Below are 25,496 nucleotides of genomic sequence, written 5' to 3' on the forward strand. Positions count from 1 at the left end.
AGAGGACATATTCAACCCTTATGTTAATGTTACCAGCAGCCAAGGTGACAGGGTCAACCCTTCTGTTAATGTTATCAGCAGCAATGGGTACAGAGTCAACCCTACTGTTAATGTTGCAAGCAGTCAAGATGACATATTCAACCCTTCTGTTAATGTTACCAGCAGCAATGGGTACAGAGTCAACCCTTCTGTTAATGTTGCCAGCAGCCAAGAGGACAGATTCAACCGTACTGTTAATGTTACCAGAAGCCACCAGTACAGAGTCAACCCTTGTGTTACTGTTGCAAGCAGTCAAGGGTACAGAGTCAACCCTACTGTTACTGTTGCAAGCAGCCAAGAGGACATATTCAACCCTTCTGTTAATGTTACCAGCAGCAATGGGTACAGAGTCAAGAGGACAGATTCAACCCTTCTGTTAATGTTATCAGCAGCAATGGGTACAGAGTCAACCCTACTGTTAATGTTGCAAGCAGCCACCAGTACAGAGTCAACCCTTGTGTTACTGTTGCAAGCAGTCAAGGGTACAGAGTCAACCCTACTGTTACTGTTGCAAGCAGCCAAAAGGACATATTCAACCCTTCTGTTAATGTTACCAGCAGCCAAGGTGACAGGGTCAACCCTACTGTTAATGTTGCAAGCAGCCAAAAGGACATATTCAACCCTTATGTTAATGTTACCAGCAACAAAGGTGACAGGGTCAACCCTATTAATAATGTTGCCAGCAGTCAAGGGTACAGAGACAACCCTACTGTTAATGTTGCAAGCAGCCAAGAGGACATATTCAACCCTACTGTTAATGTCACCAGCAGCCAAGAGGACATATTCAACCCTTCTGTTAATGTTACCAGCATGAATGGGTACAGAGTCCACTCTTCTGTTAATGTTGCAAGCAGCCAAGAGGACATATTCAACCCTTATGTTAATGTTACCAGCAACAAAGGTGACAGGGTCAACCCTACTAATAATGTTGCCAGCAGCCAAGAGGACATTTTCAACCCTTCTGTTAATGTTACCAGCAACAAGGTGACAGGGTCAACCCTACTGTTAATGTTGCCAGCAGCCAAGAGGACATATTCAACCCTTCTGTTAATGTTACCAGCATGAATGGGTACAGAGTCCACTCTTCTGTTAATGTTGCAAGCAGCCAAGAGGACATATTCAACCCTTATGTTAATTTTACCAGCAACAAAGGTGACAGGGTCAACCCTACTCATAATGTTGCCAGCAGTCAAGGGTACAGAGACAACCCTACTGTTAATGTTGCAAGCAGCCAAGAGGACATATTTAACCCTACTGTTAATGTTACCAGCAGCCAAGAGGACATATTCAACCCTTCTGTTAATGTTACCAGCAGCAATGGGTACAGAGTCAACCCTACTGTTAATGTTGCAAGCAGCCAAGAGGACATATTCAACCCTTCTGTTAATGTTACCAGTAGCCAATGTGACAGGGTCAACCCTTCTGTTAATGTTACCAGCTGCAATGGTTACAGAGTCAACCCTAATGTTAATGTTGCCAGCAGCCAAGAGGACATATTTAACCCTTATGTTAATGTTACCAGCAGCCAAGGTGACAGAGTCAACCCTATTGATAATGTCACCAGCAGCCAAGGGGACAGAGTCAACCCTATTGATAATGTTACCTGCAGCCAAGAGGACAGAGTCAACCCTATTGATAATGTTACAAGCAGCCAAGAGGACAGTGTCAACCCTATTGATAATGTTACCAGCAGCCAAGAGGACAGAGTCAACCCTATTGATAATGTTACCAGCAGCCAAGAGGACAGAGTCAACCCTATTGATAATGTTACCAGCAGCCAAGAGGACAGAGTCAACCCTATTGATAATGTTACCAGCAGTCAAGAGGACAGAGTCAACCCTATTGATAATGTTACCAGCAGCCAAGAGGACAGAGTGAACCCTATTGATAATGTTACCAGCAGCCAAGAGGACAGAGTGAACCCTATTGATAATGTTACCAGCAGCCAAGAGGACAGAGTCAACCCTTTTGATAATGTTACCAGCAGCCAAGAGGACAGAGTCAACCCTATTGATAATGTAACCAGCAGCCACCAGTACAGAGTCAACCCTTCTGTTAATGTTACCAGCAGCAATGGGTACAGAGTCAACCCTACTGTTAATGTTGCAAGCAGCCACCAGTACAGAGTCAACCCTTCTGTTAATGTTACCAGCAGCCAAGAGGACAGAGTCAACCCTATTGATAATGTTACCAGCAGTCAAGAGGACAGAGTCAACCCTATTGATAATGTTACCAGCAGCCAAGAGGACAGAGTGAACCCTATTGATAATGTTACCAGCAGCCAAGAGGACAGAGTGAACCCTATTGATAATGTTACCAGCAGCCAAGAGGACAGAGTCAACCCTTTTGATTATGTTACCAGCAGCCAAGAGGACACAGTCAACCCTATTGATAATGTAACCAGCAGCCACCAGTACAGAGTCAACCCTTCTGTTAATGTTAACAGCAGCCAAGAGGACAGATTCAACCCTACTGTTAATGCTACCAGCAGCAATGGATACAGAGTCAACCCTACTGTTAAATTTGCCAGCAGCAATGGGTACAGAGTCAACCCTACTGTTAATGTTGCAAGCAGCCAAGAGGACATATTCAACCCTTCTGTTAATGTTATCAGCAGCCAAGGTGACAGGGTCAACCCTACTGTTAATGTTACAAGCAGCAATGGGTACAGAGTCAACCCTACTGTTAAAGTTGCCAGCAGCAATGGGTACAGAGTCAACCCTACTGTTAATGTTGCAAGCAGCCAAGAGGACATATTCAACCCTTATGTTAATGTTACCAGCAGCCAAGGTGACAGGGTCAACCCTTCTGTTAATGTTATCAGCAGCAATGGGTACAGAGTCAACCCTACTGTTAATGTTGCAAGCAGTCAAGATGACATATTCAACCCTTCTGTTAATGTTACCAGCAGCAATGGGTACAGAGTCAACCCTTCTGTTAATGTTGCCAGCAGCCAAGAGGACAGATTCAACCGTACTGTTAATGTTACCAGAAGCCACCAGTACAGAGTCAACCCTTGTGTTACTGTTGCAAGCAGTCAAGGGTACAGAGTCAACCCTACTGTTACTGTTGCAAGCAGCCAAGAGGACATATTCAACCCTTCTGTTAATGTTACCAGCAGCAATGGGTACAGAGTCAAGAGGACAGATTCAACCCTTCTGTTAATGTTATCAGCAGCAATGGGTACAGAGTCAACCCTACTGTTAATGTTGCAAGCAGCCACCAGTACAGAGTCAACCCTTGTGTTACTGTTGCAAGCAGTCAAGGGTACAGAGTCAACCCTACTGTTACTGTTGCAAGCAGCCAAAAGGACATATTCAACCCTTCTGTTAATGTTACCAGCAGCCAAGGTGACAGGGTCAACCCTACTGTTAATGTTGCAAGCAGCCAAAAGGACATATTCAACCCTTATGTTAATGTTACCAGCAACAAAGGTGACAGGGTCAACCCTACTAATAATGTTGCCAGCAGTCAAGGGTACAGAGACAACCCTACTGTTAATGTTGCAAGCAGCCAAGAGGACATATTCAACCCTACTGTTAATGTTACCAGCAGCCAAGAGGACATATTCAACCCTTCTGTTAATGTTACCAGCAGCAATGGGTACAGAGTCAACCCTACTGTTAATGTTGCAAGCAGCCACCAGTACAGAGTCAACCCTTCTGTTAATGTTACCAGCAGCCAAGAGGACAGAGTCAACCCTATTGATAATGTTACCAGCAGTCAAGAGGACAGAGTCAACCCTATTGATAATGTTACCAGCAGCCAAGAGGACAGAGTGAACCCTATTGATAATGTTACCAGCAGCCAAGAGGACAGAGTGAACCCTATTGATAATGTTACCAGCAGCCAAGAGGACAGAGTCAACCCTTTTGATTATGTTACCAGCAGCCAAGAGGACACAGTCAACCCTATTGATAATGTAACCAGCAGCCACCAGTACAGAGTCAACCCTTCTGTTAATGTTAACAGCAGCCAAGAGGACAGATTCAACCCTACTGTTAATGCTACCAGCAGCAATGGATACAGAGTCAACCCTACTGTTAAATTTGCCAGCAGCAATGGGTACAGAGTCAACCCTACTGTTAATGTTGCAAGCAGCCAAGAGGACATATTCAACCCTTCTGTTAATGTTATCAGCAGCCAAGGTGACAGGGTCAACCCTACTGTTAATGTTACAAGCAGCAATGGGTACAGAGTCAACCCTACTGTTAAAGTTGCCAGCAGCAATGGGTACAGAGTCAACCCTACTGTTAATGTTGCAAGCAGCCAAGAGGACATATTCAACCCTACTGTTAATGTTACCAGCAGCCAAGGTGACAGGGTCAACCCTTCTGTTAATGTTATCAGCAGCAATGGGTACAGAGTCAACCCTACTGTTAATGTTGCAAGCAGTCAAGATGACATATTCAACCCTTCTGTTAATGTTACCAGCAGCAATGGGTACAGAGTCAACCCTTCTGTTAATGTTGCCAGCAGCCAAGAGGACAGATTCAACCGTACTGTTAATGTTACCAGAAGCCACCAGTACAGAGTCAACCCTTGTGTTACTGTTGCAAGCAGTCAAGGGTACAGAGTCAACCCTACTGTTACTGTTGCAAGCAGCCAAGAGGACATATTCAACCCTTCTGTTAATGTTACCAGCAGCAATGGGTACAGAGTCAAGAGGACAGATTCAACCCTTCTGTTAATGTTATCAGCAGCAATGGGTACAGAGTCAACCCTACTGTTAATGTTGCAAGCAGCCACCAGTACAGAGTCAACCCTTGTGTTACTGTTGCAAGCAGTCAAGGGTACAGAGTCAACCCTACTGTTACTGTTGCAAGCAGCCAAAAGGACATATTCAACCCTTCTGTTAATATTACCAGCAGCCAAGGTGACAGGGTCAACCCTACTGTTAATGTTGCAAGCAGCCAAAAGGACATATTCAACCCTTATGTTAATGTTACCAGCAACAAAGGTGACAGGGTCAACCCTACTAATAATGTTGCCAGCAGTCAAGGGTACAGAGACAACCCTACTGTTAATGTTGCAAGCAGCCAAGAGGACATATTCAACCCTACTGTTAATGTTACCAGCAGCCAAGAGGACATATTCAACCCTTCTGTTAATGTTACCAGCATGAATGGGTACAGAGTCCACTCTTCTGTTAATGTTGCAAGCAGCCAAGAGGACATATTCAACCCTTATGTTAATGTTACCAGCAACAAAGGTGACAGGGTCAACCCTACTAATAATGTTGCCAGCAGCCAAGAGGACATTTTCAACCCTTCTGTTAATGTTACCAGCAACAAAGGTGACAGGGTCAACCCTACTGTTAATGTTGCCAGCAGCCAAGAGGACATATTCAACCCTTCTGTTAATGTTACCAGCATGAATGGGTACAGAGTCCACTCTTCTGTTAATGTTGCAAGCAGCCAAGAGGACATATTCAACCCTTATGTTAATTTTACCAGCAACAAAGGTGAAAGGGTCAACCCTACTCATAATGTTGCCAGCAGTCAAGGGTACAGAGACAACCCTACTGTTAATGTTGCAAGCAGCCAAGAGGACATATTTAACCCTACTGTTAATGTTACCAGCAGCCAAGAGGACATATTCAACCCTTATGTTAATGTTACCAGCAGCAATGGGTACAGAGTCAACCCTACTGTTAATGTTGCAAGCAGCCAAGAGGACATATTCAACCCTTCTGTTAATGTTACCAGTAGCCAAGGTGACAGGGTCAACCCTTCTGTTAATGTTACCAGCTGCAATGGTTACAGAGTCAACCCTAATGTTAATGTTGCCAGCAGCCAAGAGGACATATTTAACCCTTATGTTAATGTTACCAGCAGCCAAGGTGACAGAGTCAACCCTATTGATAATGTTACCAGCAGCCAAGGGGACAGAGTCAACCCTATTGATAATGTTACCTGCAGCCAAGAGGACAGAGTCAACCCTATTGATAATGTTACAAGCAGCCAAGAGGACAGTGTCAACCCTATTGATAATGTTACCAGCAGCCAAGAGGACAGAGTCAACCCTATTGATAATGTTACCAGCAGCCAAGAGGACAGAGTCAACCCTATTGATAATGTTACCAGCAGCCAAGAGGACAGAGTCAACCCTATTGATAATGTTACCAGCAGTCAAGAGGACAGAGTCAACCCTATTGATAATGTTACCAGCAGCCAAGAGGACAGAGTGAACCCTATTGATAATGTTACCAGCAGCCAAGAGGACAGAGTGAACCCTATTGATAATGTTACCAGCAGCCAAGAGGACAGAGTCAACCCTTTTGATAATGTTACCAGCAGCCAAGAGGACAGAGTCAACCCTATTGATAATGTAACCAGCAGCCACCAGTACAGAGTCAACCCTTCTGTTAATGTTACCAGCAGCAATGGGTACAGAGTCAACCCTACTGTTAATGTTGCAAGCAGCCACCAGTACAGAGTCAACCCTTCTGTTAATGTTACCAGCAGCCAAGAGGACAGATTCAACCCTTCTGTTAATGTTACCAGCAGCAATGGATACAGAGTCAACCCTACTGTTAAAGTTGCCAGCAGCAATGGGTACACAGTCAACCCTACTGTTAATGTTGCAAGCAGCCAAGAGGACATATTCAACCCTTCTGTTAATGTTACCAGCAGCCAAGGTGACAGGGTCAACCCTACTGTTAATGTTACCAGCAGCAATGGGTACAGAGTCAACCCTACTGTTAAAGTTGCCAGCAGCAATGGGTACAGAGTCAACCCTACTGTTAATGTTGCAAGCAGCCAACAGGACATATTCAACCCTTCTGTTAAAGTTACCAGCAGCCAAGGTGACAGGGTCAACCCTTCTGTTAATGTTATCAGCAGCAATGGATACAGAGTCAACCCTACTGTTAATGTTGCAAGCAGTCAAGATGACATATTCAACCCTTCTGTTAATGTTACCAGCAGCAATGGGTACAGAGTCAACCCTACTGTTAATGTTACCAGAAGCCACCAGTACAGAGTCAACCCTTGTGTTACTGTTGCAAGCAGTCAAGGGTACAGAGTCAACCCTACTGTTACTGTTGCAAACAGCCAAGAGGACATATTCAACCCTTCTGTTAATGTTACCAGCAGCAATGGGTACAGAGTCAACCCTTCTGTTAATGTTGCCAGCAGCCAAGAGGACAGATTCAACCCTTCTGTTAATGTTATCAGCAGCAATGAGTACAGAGTCAACCCTACTGTTAATGTTGCAAGCAGCCACCAGTACAGAGTCAACCCTTGTGTTACTGTTGCAAGCAGTCAAGGGTACATAGTCAACCCTACTGTTACTGTTGCAAGCAGCCAAAAGGACATATTCAACCCTTCTGTTAATGTTACCAGCAGCCAAGGTGACAGGGTCAACCCTACTGTTAATGTTGCAAGCAACCAAAAGGACATATTCAACCCTTCTGTTAATGTTACCAGCATGAATGGGTACAGAGTCCACTCTTCTGTTAATGTTGCAAGCAGCCAAGAGGACATATTCAACCCTTATGTTAATGTTACCAGCAACAAAGGTGACAGGGTCAACCCTACTGTTAATGTTACCAGCAGCAATGGGTACAGAGACAACCCTACTGTTAAGGTTGCCAGCAGCAATGGGTACAGAGTCAACCCTACTGTTAATGTTGCCAGCAGCCAACACGACATATTCAACCCTTCTGTTAATGTTACCAGCAGCCAAGGTGACAGGGTCAACCCTTCTGTTAATGTTATCAGCAGCAATGGATACAGAGTCAACCCTACTGTTAATGTTGCAAGCAGTCAAGATGACATATTCAACCCTTCTGTTAATGTTACCAGCAGCAATGGGTACATAGTCAACCCTTCTGTTAATGTTGCCAGCAGCCAAGAGGACAGATTCAACCGTACTGTTAATGTTACCAGAAGCCACCAGTACAGAGTCAACCCTTGTGTTACTGTTGCAAGCAGTCAAGGGTACAGAGTCAACCCTACTGTTACTGTTGCAAGCAGCCAAGAGGACATATTCAACCCTTCTGTTAATGTTACCAGCAGCAATGGGTACAGAGTCAACCCTTCTGTTAATGTTGCCAGCAGCCAAGAGGACAGATTCAACCCTTCTGTTAATGTTATCAGTAGCAATGGGTACAGAGTCAACCCTACTGTTAATGTTGCAAGCAGCCACCAGTACAGAGTCAACCCTTGTGTTACTGTTGCAAGCAGTCAAGGGTACAGAGTCAACCCTACTGTTACTGTTGCAAGCAGCCAAAAGGACATATTCAACCCTACTGTTAATGTTACCAGCAGCCAAGGTGACAGGGTCAACCCTACTGTTAATGTTGCAAGCAGCCAAAAGGACATATTCAACCCTTCTGTTAATGTTACCAGCATGAATGGGTACAGAGTCCACTCTTCTGTTAATGTTGCAAGCAGCCAAGAGGACATATTCAACCCTTATGTTAATGTTACCAGCAACAAAGGTGACAGGGTCAACCCTACTAATAATGTTGCCAGCAGTCAAGGGTACAGAGACAACCCTACTGTTAATGTTGCAAGCAGCCAAGAGGACATATTCAACCCTACTGTTAATGTTACCAGCAGCCAAGAGGACATATTCAACCCTTATGTTAATGTTACCAGCAACAAAGGTGACAGGGTCAACCCTACTAATAATGTTGCCAGCAGCCAAGAGGACATTTTCAACCCTTCTGTTAATGTTACCAGCAACAAGGTGACAGGGTAAACCCTACTGTTAATGTTGCCAGCAGCCAAGAGGACATATTCAACCCTTCTGTTAATGTTACCAGCATGAATGGGTACAGAGTCCACTCTTCTGTTAATGTTGCAAGCAGCCAAGAGGACATATTTAACCCTACTGTTAATGTTACCAGCAGCCAAGAGGACATATTCAACCCTTCTGTTAATGTCACCAGCAGCAATGGGTACAGAGTCAACCCTACTGTTAGTGTTGCAAGCAGCCAAGAGGACATATTCAACCCTTTTGTTAATGTTACAAGCAGCCAAGGTGACAGGGTCAACCCTTCTGTTAATGTTACCAGCAGCAATGGTTACAGAGTCAACCCTACTGTTAATGTTGCCAGCAGCCAAGAGGACATATTCAACCCTTATGTTAATGTTACCAGCAGCAATGGGTACAGAGTCAACCCTAATGTTAATGTTGCAAGCAGCCAATTGGACAGATTCAACCCTTATGTTAATGTTACCAGCAGCAATGGGTACAGAGTCAACCCTTCTGTTAATGTTGCAAGCAGCCAAGAGGACATATTCAACCCTTCTGTTAATGTTACCAGCAGGAATGGGTACAGAGTCAATTCTTTTGTTAATGTTGCAAGCAGCCAAGAGGACATATTCAACCCTTATGTTAATGTTACCAGCAACAAAGGTGACAGGGTCAACCCTACTAATAATGTTAACAGCAGCAAAGGTTACAGAGTCAACCCTATTGTTAATGTTGCAAGCAGCGAAGAGGACAGAGTCAACCCTTCTGCTAATGTTGCAAGCAGCCAACAAGACAGAGTCAACCCTTCTGTTAATGTTACCAGCAGCAATGGGTACGGAGTCAACCCTACTGTTAATGTTGCAAGCAGCCAAGAGGACATATTCAACCCTACTGTTAATGTTGCAAGCAGCCAAAAGGACATATTCAACCCTTCTGTTAATGTTACCAGCATGAATGGGTACAGAGTCCACTCTTCTGTTAATGTTGCAAGCAGCCAAGAGGACATATTCAACCCTTATGATAATGTTACCAGCAACAAAGGAGACAGGGTCAACCCTACTAATAATGTTGCCAGCAGTCAAGGGTACAGAGACAACCCTACTGTTAATGTTGCAAGCAGCCAAGAGGACATATTCAACCCTACTGTTAATGTTACCAGCAGCCAAGAGGACATATTCAACCCTTCTGTTAATGTTACCAGCATGAATGGGTACAGAGTCCACTCTTCTGTTAATGTTGCAAGCAGCCAAGAGGACATATTCAACCCTTATGTTAATGTTACCAGCAACAAAGGTGACAGGGTCAACCCTACTAATAATGTTGCCAGCAGCCAAGAGGACATTTTCAACCCTTCTGTTAATGTTACCAGCAGCAAAGGTGACATGGTCAACCCTACTGTTAATGTTACCAGCAGCCAAGAGGACATATTCAACCCTTCTGTTAATGTTACCAGCATGAATGGGTACAGAGTCCACTCTTCTGTTAATGTTGCAAGCAGCCAAGAGGACATATTCAACCCTTATGTTAATGTTACCAGCAACAAAGGTGACAGGGTCAACCCTACTAATAATGTTGCCAGCAGCCAAGAGGACATTTTCAACCCTTCTGTTAATGTTACCAGCAACAAAGGTGACAGGGTCAACCCTACTGTTAATGTTGCCAGCAGCCAAGAGGACATATTCAACCCTTCTGTTAATGTTACCAGCATGAATGGGTACAGAGTCCACTCTTCTGTTAATGTTGCAAGCAGCCAAGAGGACATATTCAACCCTTCTGTTAATTTTACCAGCAACAAAGGTGACAGGGTCAACCCTACTAATAATGTTGCCAGCAGTCAAGGGTACAGAGACAACCCAAATGGTAATGTTGCAAGCAGCCAAGAGGACATATTTAACCCTACTGTTAATGTTATCAGCAGCCAAGAGGACATATTCAACCCTTCTGTTAATGTCATTAGCAGCAATGGTTACAGAGTCAACCCTACTAATAATGTTGCCAGCAGTCAAGGGTACAGAGACAACACTACTGTTAATGTTGCAAGCAGCCAAGAGGACATATTCAACCCTTCTGTTAATGTTACCAGCAACAAAGGTGACAGGGTCAACCCTACTAATAATGTTGCAAGCAGTCAAGGGTACAGAGACAATCTTACTGTTAATGTTGCAAGCAGCCAACAGGACATATTCAACCCTTCGGTTAATGTTACCAGCAGCCAAGGTGACAAGGTCAACCCTTCTGTTAATGTTATCAGCAGCAATGGGTACAGAGTCAACCCTACTGTTAATGTTGCAAGCAGTCAAGATGACATATTCAACCCTTCTGTTAATGTTACCAGCAGCAATGGGTACAGAGTCAACCCTTCTGTTAATGTTGCCAGCAGCCAAGAGGACAGATTCAACCGTACTGTTAATGTTACCAGAAGCCACCAGTACAGAGTCAACCCTTGTGTTACTGTTGCAAGCAGTCAAGGGTACAGAGTCAACCCTACTGTTACTGTTGCAAGCAGCCAAGAGGACATATTTAACCCTTATGTTAATGTTACAAGCAGCAATGGGTACAGAGTCAACCCTATTGTTAATGTTGCAAGCAGCCAATTGGACAGATTCAACCCTTATGTTAATGTTACCAGCAGCAATGGGTACAGAGTCAACCCTTCTGTTAATGTTGCAAGCAGCCAAGAGGACATATTCAACCCTTCTGTTAATGTTACCAGCAGGAATGGGTACAGAGTCAATTCTGTTGTTAATGTTGCAAGCAGCCAAGAGGACATATTCAACCCTTATGTTAATGTTACCAGCAACAAAGGTGACAGGGTCAACCCTACTAATAATGTTAACAGCAGCAAAGGTTACAGAGTCAACCCTATTGTTAATGTTGCAAGCAGCGAAGAGGACAGAGTCAACCCTTCTGCTAATGTTGCAAGCAGCCAACAAAACAGAGTCAACCCTTCTGTTAATGTTACCAGCAGCAATGGGTACGGAGTCAACCCTACTGTTAATGTTGCAAGCAGCCAAGAGGACATATTCAACCCTACTGTTAATGTTACCAGCAGCCAAGAGGACATATTCAACCCTACTGTTAAAGTTGCCAGCAGCAATAGGTACAGAGACAACACTACTTTTAATGTTGCAAGCAGCCAAGAGGACATATTCAACCCTTATGTTAATGTTACCAGCAACAAAGGTGACAGGGTCAACCCTACTAACAATGTTGCCAGCAGTCAAGGGTACAGAGACAACCCTACTGTTAATGTTGCAAGCAGCAATGGTTACAGATTCAACCCTACTGTTAATGTTGCAAGCAGCCAAGAGGACAGAGTCAACCCTTCTGTTAATGTTGCCAGGAATCAACAGGACAGAGTCAACCCTTCTGTAAATGTTACCAGCAGCAATGGGTACAGAGTCAACCCTACTGTTAATGTTGCAAGCAGCCACCAGTACAGAGTCAACCCTTCTGTTAATGTTACCAGCAGCAATGGGTACAGAGTCAACCCTACTGTTAATGTTGCAAGCAGCCACCAGTACAGAGTCAACCCTTCTGTTAGTGTTACCAGCAGCCAAGAGGACAGATTCAACCCTTCTGTTAATGTTACCAGCAGCAATGGATACAGAGTCAACCCTACTGTTAAAGTTGCCAGCAGCAATGGGTAGAGAGTCAACCCTACTGTTAATGTTGCAAGCAGTCAAGAGGACATATTCAACCCTTCTGTTAATGTTGCCAGCAGCAATGGGTACAGAGTCAACCCTTCTGTTAATGTTGCCAGCAGCCAAGAGGACAGATTCAACCGTACTGTTAATGTTACCAGAAGCCACCAGTACAGAGTCAACCCTTGTGTTAATGTTGCAAGCAGTCAAGGGTACAGAGTCAACCCTACTGTTACTGTTGCAAGCAGCCAAGAGGACAGATTCAACCCTTCTGTTAATGTTACCAGCAGCAATGGGTACAGAGTCAACCCTACTGTTAATGTTGCAAGCAGCCACCAGTACAGAGTCAACCCTTGTGTTACTGTTGCAAGCAGTCAAGGGTACAGAGTCAACCCTACTGTTATTGTTGCAAGAAGCCAAGAGGACATATTCAACCCTTCTGTTAATGTTACCAGCATGAATGGGTACAGAGTCAACCTTACTGTTAATGTTGCAAGCAGCCAAGAGGACATATTCAACCCTTATGTTAATGTTACCAGCCACAAAGATGACAGGGTCAACCCTACTAATAATGTTGCCAGCAGTCAAGAGTACAGAGACAACCCTACTGTTAATGTTGCAAGCAGCCAAGAGGACATATTCAACCATTCTGTTAATGTAACCAGCAGCCAAGAGGACATATTCAACCCTTATGTTAATGTTACCAGCCACAAAGGTGACAGGGTCAACCCTACTAATAATGTTGCCAGCAGTCAAGGGTACAGCGACAACCCTACTGTTAATGTTACCAGCAGCCAAGAGGACATATTCACCCCTTCTGTTAATGTTACCAGCAGCAATGGGTACAGAGTCAACCCTACTGTTAATGTTGCAAGCAGCCAAGAGGACATATTCAACCCTTCTGTTAATGATACCAGCAGCCAAGGTGACAGGGTCAACCCTTCTGTTAATGTTACCAGCAGCAATGGGTACAGAGTCAACCCTATTATTAATGTTGCAAGCAGCCAATGGGACAGATTCAACCCTTATGTTAATGTTACCAGAAGCCAAGAGGACAGAGTCAACCCTTCTCTTAATGTTACCAGCAGCAATGGGTACAGAGTCAACCCTTCTGTTAAAGTTGCAAGCAGCCAAGAGGAGATATTCAACCCTTCTGTTAATGTTACCAGCAGCCAAGGTGACAGGGTCAACCCTTCTGTTAATGTTACCAGCAGCAATGGGTACAGAGTGAACCCTACTGTTAATGTTGCAAGCAGCCAACAGGACATATTCAACCCTTCTGTTAATGTTACCAGCAGCCAAGGTGACAGGGTCAACCCTTCTGTTAATGTTACCAGCAGCAATGGTTACAGAGTCAACCTTACTGTTAATGTTACAAGCAGCCAAGAGGACATATTCAATCCTTATGTTAATGTTACCAGCAGCAATGGGTACAGAGTCAACCCTATTGTTAATGTTGCAAGCAGCCAATGGGACAGATTCAACCCTTATGTAAATGGTACCAGCAGCCAAGAGGACATATTCAACCCTACTGTTAAAGGTGCCAGCAGCAATGGGTACAGAGACAACCCTACTGTTAATGTTGCAAGCAGCCAAGAAGACATATTCAACCCTTCTGTTAATGTTACCAGCAGCCAAGGTGACAGGGTCAACCCTTCTGTTAATGTTACCAGTAGCAATGGTTACAGAGTCAACCCTACTGTTAATGTTGCAAGCAGTCAAGAGGACATATTCAACCCTACTGTGAATGTTACCAGCAGCCAAGAGGACATATTCAACCCTACTGTGAATGTTACCAGCAGCCAAGATGACATATTCAACCCTACTGTTAAAGTTGCCAGCAGCAATGGGTATAGAGACAACCCCACTGTTAATGTTGCAAGCAGCCAAGAAGACATATTCAACACTTCTGTTAATGTTACCAGCAGCCAAGGTGACAGGGTCAACCCTTCTGTTAATGTTACCAGCAGCAATGGGTACAGAGTGAACCCTACTGTTAATGTTGCAAGCAGCCAAGAGGACATATTCAACCCTTCTGTTAATGTTACCAGCAGGAATGGGTACAGAGTCAACCCTTCTGTTAATGTTGCAAGCAGCCAATGCGACAGATTCAACCCTTCTGTTAATGTTACCAGCAGCCAAGAGGACAGAGTCAACCCTTCTCATAATGTTACCAGCAGCAATGGGTACAGAGTCAACCCTTCTGTTAATGTTGCCAGCAGCCAAGAGGACATATTCAACCCTACTGTGAATGTTACCAGCAGCCAAGAGGACATATTCAACCCTACTGTTAAAGTTGCCAACAGCTATGGGTACAGAGTCAACCCTACTGTTAATGTTGCCAGCAGCCAAGAGGACATATTCAACCCTTCTGTTAATGTTACCAGCAGCAATGGGTACAGAGTCAACCCTACTGTTAATGTTGCCAGCAGCCAAGAGGACATATTCAACCCTTCTGTTAATGTTACCAGCAACAAAGGTGACAGGGTCAACCATACTAATAATGTTGCCAGCAGTCAAGGGTACAGAGACAACCCTACTGTTAATGTTGCAAGCAGCCAAGAGGACATATTCAACCCTACTGTGAATGTTACCAGCAGCCAAGAGGACATATTCAACCCTACTGTTAAAGTTGCCAACAGCTATGGGTACAGAGACAACCCTACTGTTAATGTTGCAAGCAGCCAAGAAGACATATTCAACCTTTCTGTTAATGTTACCAGCAGCCAAGGTGACAGGGTCAACCCTTCTGTTAATGTTACCAGTAGCAATGGTTACAGAGTCAACCCTACTGTTAATGTTGCAAGCAGCCAAGAGGACAGAGTCAACCCTTCTGTTAATGTTACCAGCAGCCAAGGTGACAGGGTTAACCCTTCTGTTAATGTTACCAGTAGCAATGGTTACAGAGTCAACCCTACTGTTAATGTTGCAAGCAGCCAAGAGGACATATTCAACCCTTCTGTTAATGTTACCAGCAGCCAAGGTGACAGGGTCAACCCTTCTGTTAATGTTACCAGCAGCAATGGGTACAGAGTCAACTCTTCTGTTAATGTTGCAAGCAGCCAAGAGGAGATATTCAACCCTTCTGTTAATGTTACCAGCAGCCAAGGTGACAGGGTCAACCCTTCTGTAAATGTTACCAGCAGCAATGGTTACAGAGGCAACCCTACTGTTAAAGTTGCCAACAGCCAAGAGGACATATTCAACCCTTCTGTTAATGTAACCAGCAGCCAAGAGTACATATTCAACCCTTATATTAATGTTACCAGCCACAAAGGTGACAGGGTCAACCCTACTAATAATGTTGCCAGCAGTCAAGGGTACAGAGACAACCCTACTGTTAATGTTACCAGCAGCCAAGAGGACATATTCAACCCTTCTGTTAATGTTACCAGCAGCAATGGGTACAGAGTCAACCCTACTGTTAATGTTGCAAGCAGCCAAGAGGACATATTCAACCCTTCTGTTAATGTGACCAGCTGCCAAGGTGACAGGGTCAACCTTTCTGTTAATGTTACCAGCAGCAATGGTTACATAGGCAACCCTACTGTAATGTTGCCAGCAGCCAAGAGGACATATTCAACCCGTATTTTAATGTTCCCAGCACCAATGGGTACAGAGTCAAACCCTATTGTTAATGTTGAAAGCAGCCAATGGAACAGATTCAACCCTACTGTTAATGTTACCAGCAGCCAAGATGACAGAGTCAACCCTTCTCTTAATGTTACCAGCAGCAATGGGTACAGAGTCAACCCTTCTGTTAATATTGCCAGCAGCAAGAGGACATATTCAACCCTTCTGTTAATGTTACCAGCAGGAATTGGTACAGAGACAACCCTTCTGTTAATGTTGCAAGCAGCCAAGAGGACATATTCAACCCTTATGTTAATGTTACCAGCAACAAAGGTGACAGGGTCAACCCTACTAATAATGTTGCCAGCAGTCAAGGGTACAGAGACAACCCTACTGTTAATGTTGCAAACAGCCAAGAGGACATATTCAACCCTACTGTTAATGTTACCAGCAGCCAAGAGGACATATTCAACCCTTAAGTTAATGTTACCAGCAGCAATGGGTACAGAGTCAACCCTACTGTTAATGTTGCAAGCAGCCAAGAGGACAGAGTCAACCCTTCAGTTAATGTTGCAAGCAGCCAAGAGGACATATTTAACCCTACTGTGAATGTTACCAGCAGCCAAGAGGACATATTCAACCCTACTGTTAAAGTTGCCAGCAGCAATGGGTACAGAGACAACCCTACTGTTAATGTTGCAAGCAGCCAAGAAGACATATTCAACCCTTCTGTTAATGTTACCAGCAGCCAAGGTGACAGGGTCAACCCTTCTGTTAATGTTACCAGCAGCAATGGGTACAGAGTGAACCCTACTGTTAATGTTGCAAGGAGCCAACAGGACATATTCAACCCTTCTGTTAATGTTACCAGCAGCCAAGGTGACAGGGTCAACCCTTCTGTTAATGTTACCAGCAGCAATGGTTACAGAGTCAACCCTACTGTTAAAGTTGCCAGCAGCCAAGAGGACATATTCAACCCTTATGTTCATGTTACCAGCAGCAATGGGTACAGAGTCAACCCTATTGTTAATGTTGCAAGCAGCCAATTGGACAGATTCAACCCTTATGTTAATGTTGCCAGCAGCCAAGAGGACATATTCAACCCTTCTGTTAATGTTACCAGCAGCCAAGGTGACAGGGTCAACCCTTCTGTTAATGTTACCAGTAGCAATGGTTACAGAGTCAACCCTACTGTTAATGTTGCAAGCAGCCAAGAGGACAGAGTCAACCCTTCTGTTAATGTTGCAAGCAGCCAAGAGGACATATTTAACCCTACTGTGAATGTTACCAGCAGCCAAGAGGACATATTCAACCCTACTGTTAAAGTTGCCAGCAGCAATGGTTACAGAGTCAACCCTACTGTTAATGTCGCAAGCAGCCAAGAGGACAGAGTCAACCCTTCTGTTAATGTTGCAAGCAGCCAAGAGGACATATTCAACCCTTCTGTTAATGTTACCAGCAGGAATGGGTACAGAGTCAACTCTTCTGTTAATGTTGCAAGCAGCCAAGAGGACATATTCAACCCTTATGTTAATGTTACCAGCAACAAAGGTGACAGGGTCAACCCTACTGTTAATGTTGCAAGCAGCCAAGAGGACATATTCAACCCTACTGTTAATGTTACCATCCACAAGAGGACATATTCAACCCTTATGTTAATGTTACGAGCAGCAATGGGTACAGAGTCAACCCTACTGTTAATGTTGCAAGCAGCCAAGAGGACATATTCAACCCTTATGTTAATGTTACCAGCAGCAATGGGTACAGAGTCAACCCTACTGTTAATGTTGCAAGCAGCCAAGAGGACATATTCAACCCTTCTGTTAATGTTACCAGCAGCCAAGGTGACAGGGTCAACCCTTCTGTTAATGTTACCAGCAGCAATGGGTACAGAGTCAACCCTACTGTTAATGTTGCCATCCGCCAAGAGGACATATTCAACCCTTATGTTAATGTTACCAGCAGGAATGGGTACAGAGTCAACTCTTCTGTTAATGTTGCAAGCAGCCAAGAGGACATATTCAACCCTTATGTTAATGTTACCAGCAACAAAGGTGACAGGGTCAACCCTACTGTTTATGTTGCAAGCAGCCAAGAGGACATATTCAACCCTACTGTTAATGTTACCATCCACAAGAGGACATATTCAACCCTTATGTTAATGTTACGAGCAGCAATGGGTACAGAGTCAACCCTACTGTTAATGTTGCAAGCAGCCAAGAGGACATATTCAACCCTTATGTTAATGTTACCAGCAGCAATGGGTACAGAGTCAACCCTACTGTTAATGTTGCAAGCAGCCAAGAGGACATATTCAACCCTTCTGTTAATGTTACCAGCAGCCAAGGTGACAGGGTCAACCCTTCTGTTAATGTTACCAGCAGCAATGGGTACAGAGTCAACCCTACTGTTAATGTTGCCATCCGCCAAGAGGACATATTCAACCCTTATGTTAATGTTACCAGCAGCAATGGGTACAGAGGCAACCCTATTGTTAATGTTGCAAGCAGCCAATGGGACAGATTCAACCCTTATGTTAATATTACCAGCAGCAATGGGTACAGAGTCAACCCTTCTGTTAATGTTGCAAGCAGCCAAGAGAACATATTCAACCCTTCTGTTAATGTTACCAGCAGGAATGGGTACAGGGTCAACTGTTCTGTTAATGTTGCAAGCAGCCAAGAGGACATATTCAACCCTTATGTTAATGTTACCAGCAACAAAGGTGACAGGGTCAACCCTACTAATAATGTTGCCAGCAGTCAAGGGTACAGAGACAACGCTACTATTAATGTTACCTACAGCAATTGGTACAGAGGCAACCCTATTGTTAATGTTGCAAGCAGCCAGTGGGACAGATTCAACCCTTATGTTAATGTTACCAGCAGCCAAGAGGACAGGGTCAACCCTACTGTTAATGTTACCAGCAGCCAAGGGGTCAGAGGCCACTCTTTCTACTGTGATACGGACAGATTACGGACTGCACGGGAAGAAATGAAGAAAGAGACAACTGCTTTGCAACAGGAGGTGGAGGCCCGGTTTGCCACCAGGGATACTTCTTTGAATGCTGGAAAAGGCCGTGACATATATGGAACAGGAACAAGAGGTAACAGAAATCTCGTGATCTTGGGTATAAACCTTTTGTCATCAACCATATGTTTCAGATTGTGCTCGTCAAACTCATATATTTCTTCCTCTGAAACATTGTAGGTTTAACAATTGCTTGTTAATTCTATGTCCCTGTAGACATCCCAGGTGAGAATAAGTCATGTATGTCACCCGAAATGTTTAAAGTTAGGTTGTCGCTGACTGTATGTCTTTAGACCATGAAGTCATATATTGTTGCTTATGCTTTCAGTTACTGTGGTTTAAATTGAAAAGTTCTGACTTGGCGACCACAGGCGATCCCACTGCTTCATTCTACAGATTATATTATTTACTTAATCATTAGTACACTGGTTAATTGTTTCAATATATACTCTTCAAAAAAAGAAACGGAAAGCCAGATTTGTGTGAGGTAGGAAAATACATTTATACGAGGAACCGTCCAAGGAATTGAACAAAAATGTTCGTGATAGATATGTGTAGATATCTGCCCAGGAAGATCCTAGTTGCAATAGGTCTTCAGCAACCCATGCTTGCCGTAAAAAGGCGACTATGCTTGTCATAAGAGGCGACTCACGTGATCGGGTGGTCAGGCTCGCTGACTTGGTTGATGCATGTCATCGTATCCCAATTGCGATCGATGCTCATGATGTCAATCACTGGATTGTCTGGTCCAGACTCGATTATTTACACAGACCGTCGTCATATAGCTGGAACATTGCTGAAAGCGGCGTTAAACAGCAAACAAACAAGATATTCAAGTGTATTTTTTTAGCTAATGTTTCAATAGTTTACTATTATTTGCTTTTCGTTTGTGTGTATCGATATATGATGTTCAACAAAGATATAGAGTTGTGTAAAAGTGTTGTGATTGGTCGTTTCAGGGGAAGCCAGATGTGAGCAAGAAGCCAGATGTGAGCACATGGATCCCTGGCAGTCTGAAGAAAGGGTGGAACAAACTCTGGGGAAAGTCCTCCACGTGAGCAGCTTGTACGCAAACAGGTTTAGGCAGAGGAACTAAATGAACACGAGTGTGCGAACTGATTGAGGCGATATACATAAAAGGACGTAGTTGTCTTATCCAGCAACTTCCAGGGACATTTGCAGCAGGTTAGCCGAATGTTATGCGCCAATCAATGATTTCAAATACCTAGTGAAATGGTCATCACAGTTCCACCGTTTTCAGGCAGCAGACTCTACATATTAGGTATTATATACCATACCAGACTGGATATACTTTAGGCTAGGTCAGGCAAAAGCAAACGAATTTATATATCATGTGAAAATAAGGTTGAATGTTGAAATTTGAGTTTGTTATATTGACCTAATGCTAATATTTGCTTTGTATGTGCAAGCTTTGTTAAAGAAGAAGGCCGATTATCGTTCAGAGTTTAGAGAACATTGTAGTGTTTTTGTATGTACATTAGCTTAACTTTTCTATACTTTTAACTCTGTTATAAGGCTTACTATATGTTGAGGATAACATATGACGCTTGCAAACACATAGAGTGAAGAAGCACCTGTACTTTATATTCTAATCATTCATATCAACTTAAACCTGCCTTAAACACCTTTGCTCTATATTCACATTAAACACGTGACACCCAAGAGAGAGTGTAGACACCAATGGATATTGATCCACTACCCACGAATCCACGAACAACGGATCCCAGCACTACTACAACTTAATAATATTTAACAGATTTGAATTAAATTCAATGTGTTTACAAATAAGAAAAAAAAATGTTATACACTCTATACTGTCTAAGATTTGAGCAAAGCGTGAATCCTATATTCTCGAACAAGAAAATGTTGCCAGACATCTAGATATCTCCATATTGTACCACAAGGTTGACATTCAAGAAAAACTGTAAATATATTGCAATAGTTGCTGTGATCAGTGCCCATGTCATCTAGCAGAAAGTGAAGTGTTGGATATGATACTGTAGTACGGCACCATTCTATACAATTGTTGAACTTAGGCCTTCAGACACTGATGAAACATTTCATCCTTATTGAAGAGTGCTTTTGTGACAACTTTTTGTCCCATCAACCAGAAAATACAGATATATATATGAATACTTAAGATGCATAGCACATAGAAATGAACGTCTACAGGCTCCTCTTTTGCATACATTCATATCATGTATAAATTTATAGTGGAAATCAATTGATTTAATATATCTTTTATATTTTCTACATTGATTAATTATATCCTTCAACACCAAAGGTTCAGTAAGTTGTCTTTGTCACTTAAAGCATACATAGAGTACTTTACTAGTTTTAATTAAGGCATCATAAAATTGTCGGCCTCCTTTACTATGATTTGATGTTAATGATAGTGCAAGACATGCTCTTTGAACACCTGCACTAAAGGTTCAAATTGTAGGCGTGTTTCAACCCTGTCCTTCATGATGGAGGAATGTTGAATTGTTTGATAGGCATTACTTTGAAGCTGACGGATACAGTTTATGGATAACAACTTCATTATTTACTGTAAAGGTAACGTTTCGGTATAGATCCTTATACCGTTGTCTTTGGAGGAATGTTCATCAACAATTTGTTATGATCTAAAAACGTATGCTTATACACACACACAGTTGTCCTGGAAACCTGGAAACTCATTAAACCTTTTTCGTTATCTATGATTTTAACTGGATGTACCGTCCTATTCACTCAAAGCTTTATCACTAAGTCGGAATCTTTTAAGTGAATATTAAGCCCCAGGGTTTCAACAACAAGACTCTACTGTAAAACTTTGCCCAAGTATTTAAAACATCTCTCCAACATGGGTTATCGACATAATAATGCATTCTGATACGTGCTCCTTAAATAAAAAATGGGGAAATGGAAAATATGATACTTTGGCTGCAGTTATATTGATTATATTGCTTGTTTCAGAAATGACAATTTTAAAGAATCAGTAAAAGCACTGAGATCTATCATCGTAAGATAACTTTTGCATTATTTAATTGATCCTCTTTATGTTATCAGGTTTGTCATTCCAGATGAAGTTACAAAAAATATTATTTAATGTTTTTATTTAACTTTCAGGCGGATTCGGCAATGTTCTAAAATATGTATTGTTGTTGACAATGCAAGTGTCTTGACAATCGTAATTTTATCAAATAATTCCAAGTTTCTTCTCCTCCTGCTCGCCTTTATTAACATGTTTTAGTCTTTTTCTGGTGTTAACGACCCAGAGGTCCTCTCGTTGTGGTTTTAAGTTTACATCTCTAGTACGTCAAAATTGCCTACATGCCAATCTGATTGTGTATTTTTTCACATAGCCTAACATTACTATTTGTAATTGTGCCAATTAAATTGCTTAATTTTATCTACATTAATCATGAGGCTGATATTTCTTTAAATATGTCAAAAGTAGCTTTGAAGCTTGATTCTGTTCAGTATGTCGGTATTATCAGCATATTGTCCAACTTCATTTTCAGTAGTGTTGAGATTTATCCTTATATTTTTTTTTATATAACCATATTCCCTAAAACGTCAGCCACAAAAAGATAGAGATACGGAGCGAGAGGGTCTTCCTGCCTGCTCAATCTTTCATTTTGATGCGGATCATGAGTCTGATGATCCGTTTTCTAAGAACTGGGCCGAGACCATACTTTTCAAGGACTAACATCATCAAAGCTTTCGATACAGTATCAAACGTTTTGTTTTTTCAAAATCAATCAAAATCAGCAGTTCATGCTTTATTTTGATTCCTGGTTTTGTTTCACAGATCACATAGTTTTGAAAGATGGAATGCTTGAAAGACCAACACCGCTTCCAACTTCTCACTTTCGTAAATCGTTTTGGAAAGATGAAAAGCTTGACAGCTCGACATTGCATCTAACTTCCCACCTTCGAAAATGTGTTCAATCGAAATCTTAGAAGCTCGAATGTTCTGCCAAATTTGAATTTGATATTTGTATATTTTGAACACCTAATGTTAAGGAGGCGGTTGTGCTGCTTGTTTACTCTCGTCTTTATTAAACGAGACCAACAAGGGTTTACGACAATGCAAAACTGATTTTGCTGTTGGGTTACGTCATGATATTAGTGGGGAGTCTCTTTGGAGTGGGTTGCTTACTTGTATTAGTGGGAGCTTATTATGATGGATTTGGTCCTTTTATCACCCTGTTTAGGGTGTGTTGTGTTGTTGAAAAAAACTTTCTTAACCAGCTTCAAACAGAGATAGATCAGGATACATGTTGTGCCTGCTTCGTTTTGGATCAGATATTAAAACCTTTCTTCTTTGATCCACAACCACATATTTCACTTTCAGGGCAAGGATCAACCTTATTGTATATCAAAATGAGCTTATGATGAAATTGGTTAATTATCATGTAAAATATGTCTATGGATGCATGTATCGGCTTTTTTTGTTATTTTATGAGGAACTCTCCAGTATTCATGTTTTTCTTGTTTCCAAAATATCGCTGATAATGTCGTGTTGTGATATTTGTGATGCACTGTTGTTTGTATTGATGACACGAACCTGTAAACGTATTGAGCATTAGTGCCGGTCCTTACTCTCACTATAAGTTAGTTGTCTATAGATGTGTGTAATGTATGATGCATCATCTCACAAACAGTTGTGAAGTCAGTTTGTTTTGCCAGCATGGTCGAGGTCATAACGTATCGCTGTCACTGAAACGGTGATCTTGCGAATTGAACTACTTCTGTTTTCAGACGAAAGTGAAGTATGTGTACTCAGTATGGTTGAATACTCTCTCCAATGTAGCGTTCTGAATTAATTATATAAAAAATGTTTGATGCCAACCTTCCTACAATTGTGTTCTGAGTGAGTGATTCAATTATTCCAGTTATATCACGGCCTGTCAGCTTAATTTGTGGAGGAAAGCCCTGAGTGATGCAGGTCTCAGACGTTTACCACTTCAGTAAAACCCACGAGAACGGGTATGGTGCTGACAAACCTAGAAACATAATCGGGGCGAACCGAGATTCGAACCCACAATCAGGCGTGCCCAAGAGACGCAACTCTGCACAGTAAATCGCGGCACCTTAGACGACTGGGCCACCCGCGCCCCCAATTGTGTTTTGAAGAAAACAAACAATATATTCAATACACAAATACATCTCCCAATCAGTTTCCTGAATTAAGTAGGGACTATATTGAATACAAACCCTGCCCTCTTGAGTGTTCTGTACTATGTACTATATTCAACATAAACCCTCCCCGTTGTAATTGTAAACGAAAAGCATATATCATAATTGTGTATTAAAATTATCTGGGATGAGAACATAGAGGTTAACCCACATACTAATTGTTGGCTACAAGATTCTCCTGGACGAGAACTGAGAGTTTCAGATTTAAGCACAGGGAGCGTCAGAGTAAGGTTTTAGATCATGAACACCTGAAGGGGAATAACTCTTGGCAACCTCTCCGGTAGGAGTTCAACAAGCATCAGTGCAGTACAGGGAACATGAAACCTGCCAGTGTGTCAAATATTTAGGGATAACAAATACAACTTGTTAACTGGCCTCCGCTCGCCGAGATCTCTTACAAACTAATACCCTTGATTATATGTATCAACTGTTTTTGCAAAGTGTCAAGTCATCCCTCTTGCCAAAGCGAGTGAGTATGGTTTTAAGCTGCGTTTAGCAATATTCCAGCAATATCAAATGAGCTATTGTACCCACGTGGGGAATCGAACCCGGGTCTTCTGCGTGAGGAGCCAACGCTTTAACAACAAGGCTACCCCACCGCTGGATAATTTGTGTCGGTATTTATGCACTGATCTATAAATCAATATGATAAGGCGCTCTCGATTGTCTCTTATTTTTCTATTTGGATAAATCAGTTGAAAAAGAATGGGCTATTTGACTATTATTGAACAATATCAGATCATCAATATACCTTGTTAAGAGGCACTGTAATTTATTGTTAAACAGTGTTGTAACTGTATTACATTGTTGGGATTCCAAAGAAGCCTGTAACAGTATGTTTTGATGCTTCTTAGTTGTCAGAAATGTAGAATACCCATGAAGATCCGGATTAGAATAGGTCTTCAGGGACCCATGCTTGCCGTAAAAAGTGACTTTGCTTGTCATCAAGAGGCAACTAACGGGATCAGTCGGTCAGGCTCGCTGACTTGGTTGATGCATACCAATTTCTTTGTTTGGCTAAGTAATTATTGCAGTGATGCTTACAAAATATGGTTATGCTATCTAAGGTGTTTGGTTCAAATAAGATATGATATACCTAAAATTCTAAAATCAAATGTTTGTACAAATATTAATACAACTATTAAATTACTTTCTGCCAATATACACAATAATGTATCTGCTACATTCTTGTTCACTAGGAATATTGCAACAAGCAACAAACAAACACAAATAACATTGTGAAAGTAGCTGTCCATGACACAGTATCGCCCAAAGAAGTGTGACTGAAGGAGTAGTCTC

At 42.4% G+C, this 25,496-nt stretch overlaps 1 protein-coding gene across 2 annotated transcripts in view; it reads left to right on the forward strand.

Moving 5' to 3' along the window:
- The window catches only part of LOC124127124, an 89,789-nt gene extending 65,945 nt beyond the window's left edge, over positions 1 to 23,844 (forward strand). For both annotated transcript variants that reach the window (XM_048382759.1, XM_048382758.1), the window contains one exon: positions 19,952 to 23,844. In XM_048382759.1, coding sequence (XP_048238716.1) covers positions 19,952 to 20,050 — 99 coding nt within the window. In that variant the 3' untranslated portion in view covers positions 20,051 to 23,844. The remainder of the gene's footprint in view (positions 1 to 19,951) is intronic.
- The last annotated feature ends 1,652 nt before the right edge of the window (positions 23,845 to 25,496 follow it).

Source organism: Haliotis rufescens, unplaced genomic scaffold (genome assembly GCF_023055435.1).
Source record: "Haliotis rufescens isolate VD_foot unplaced genomic scaffold, xgHalRufe1.0.p SCAF_41, whole genome shotgun sequence".
NCBI lineage: Eukaryota > Metazoa > Mollusca > Gastropoda > Lepetellida > Haliotidae > Haliotis > Haliotis rufescens.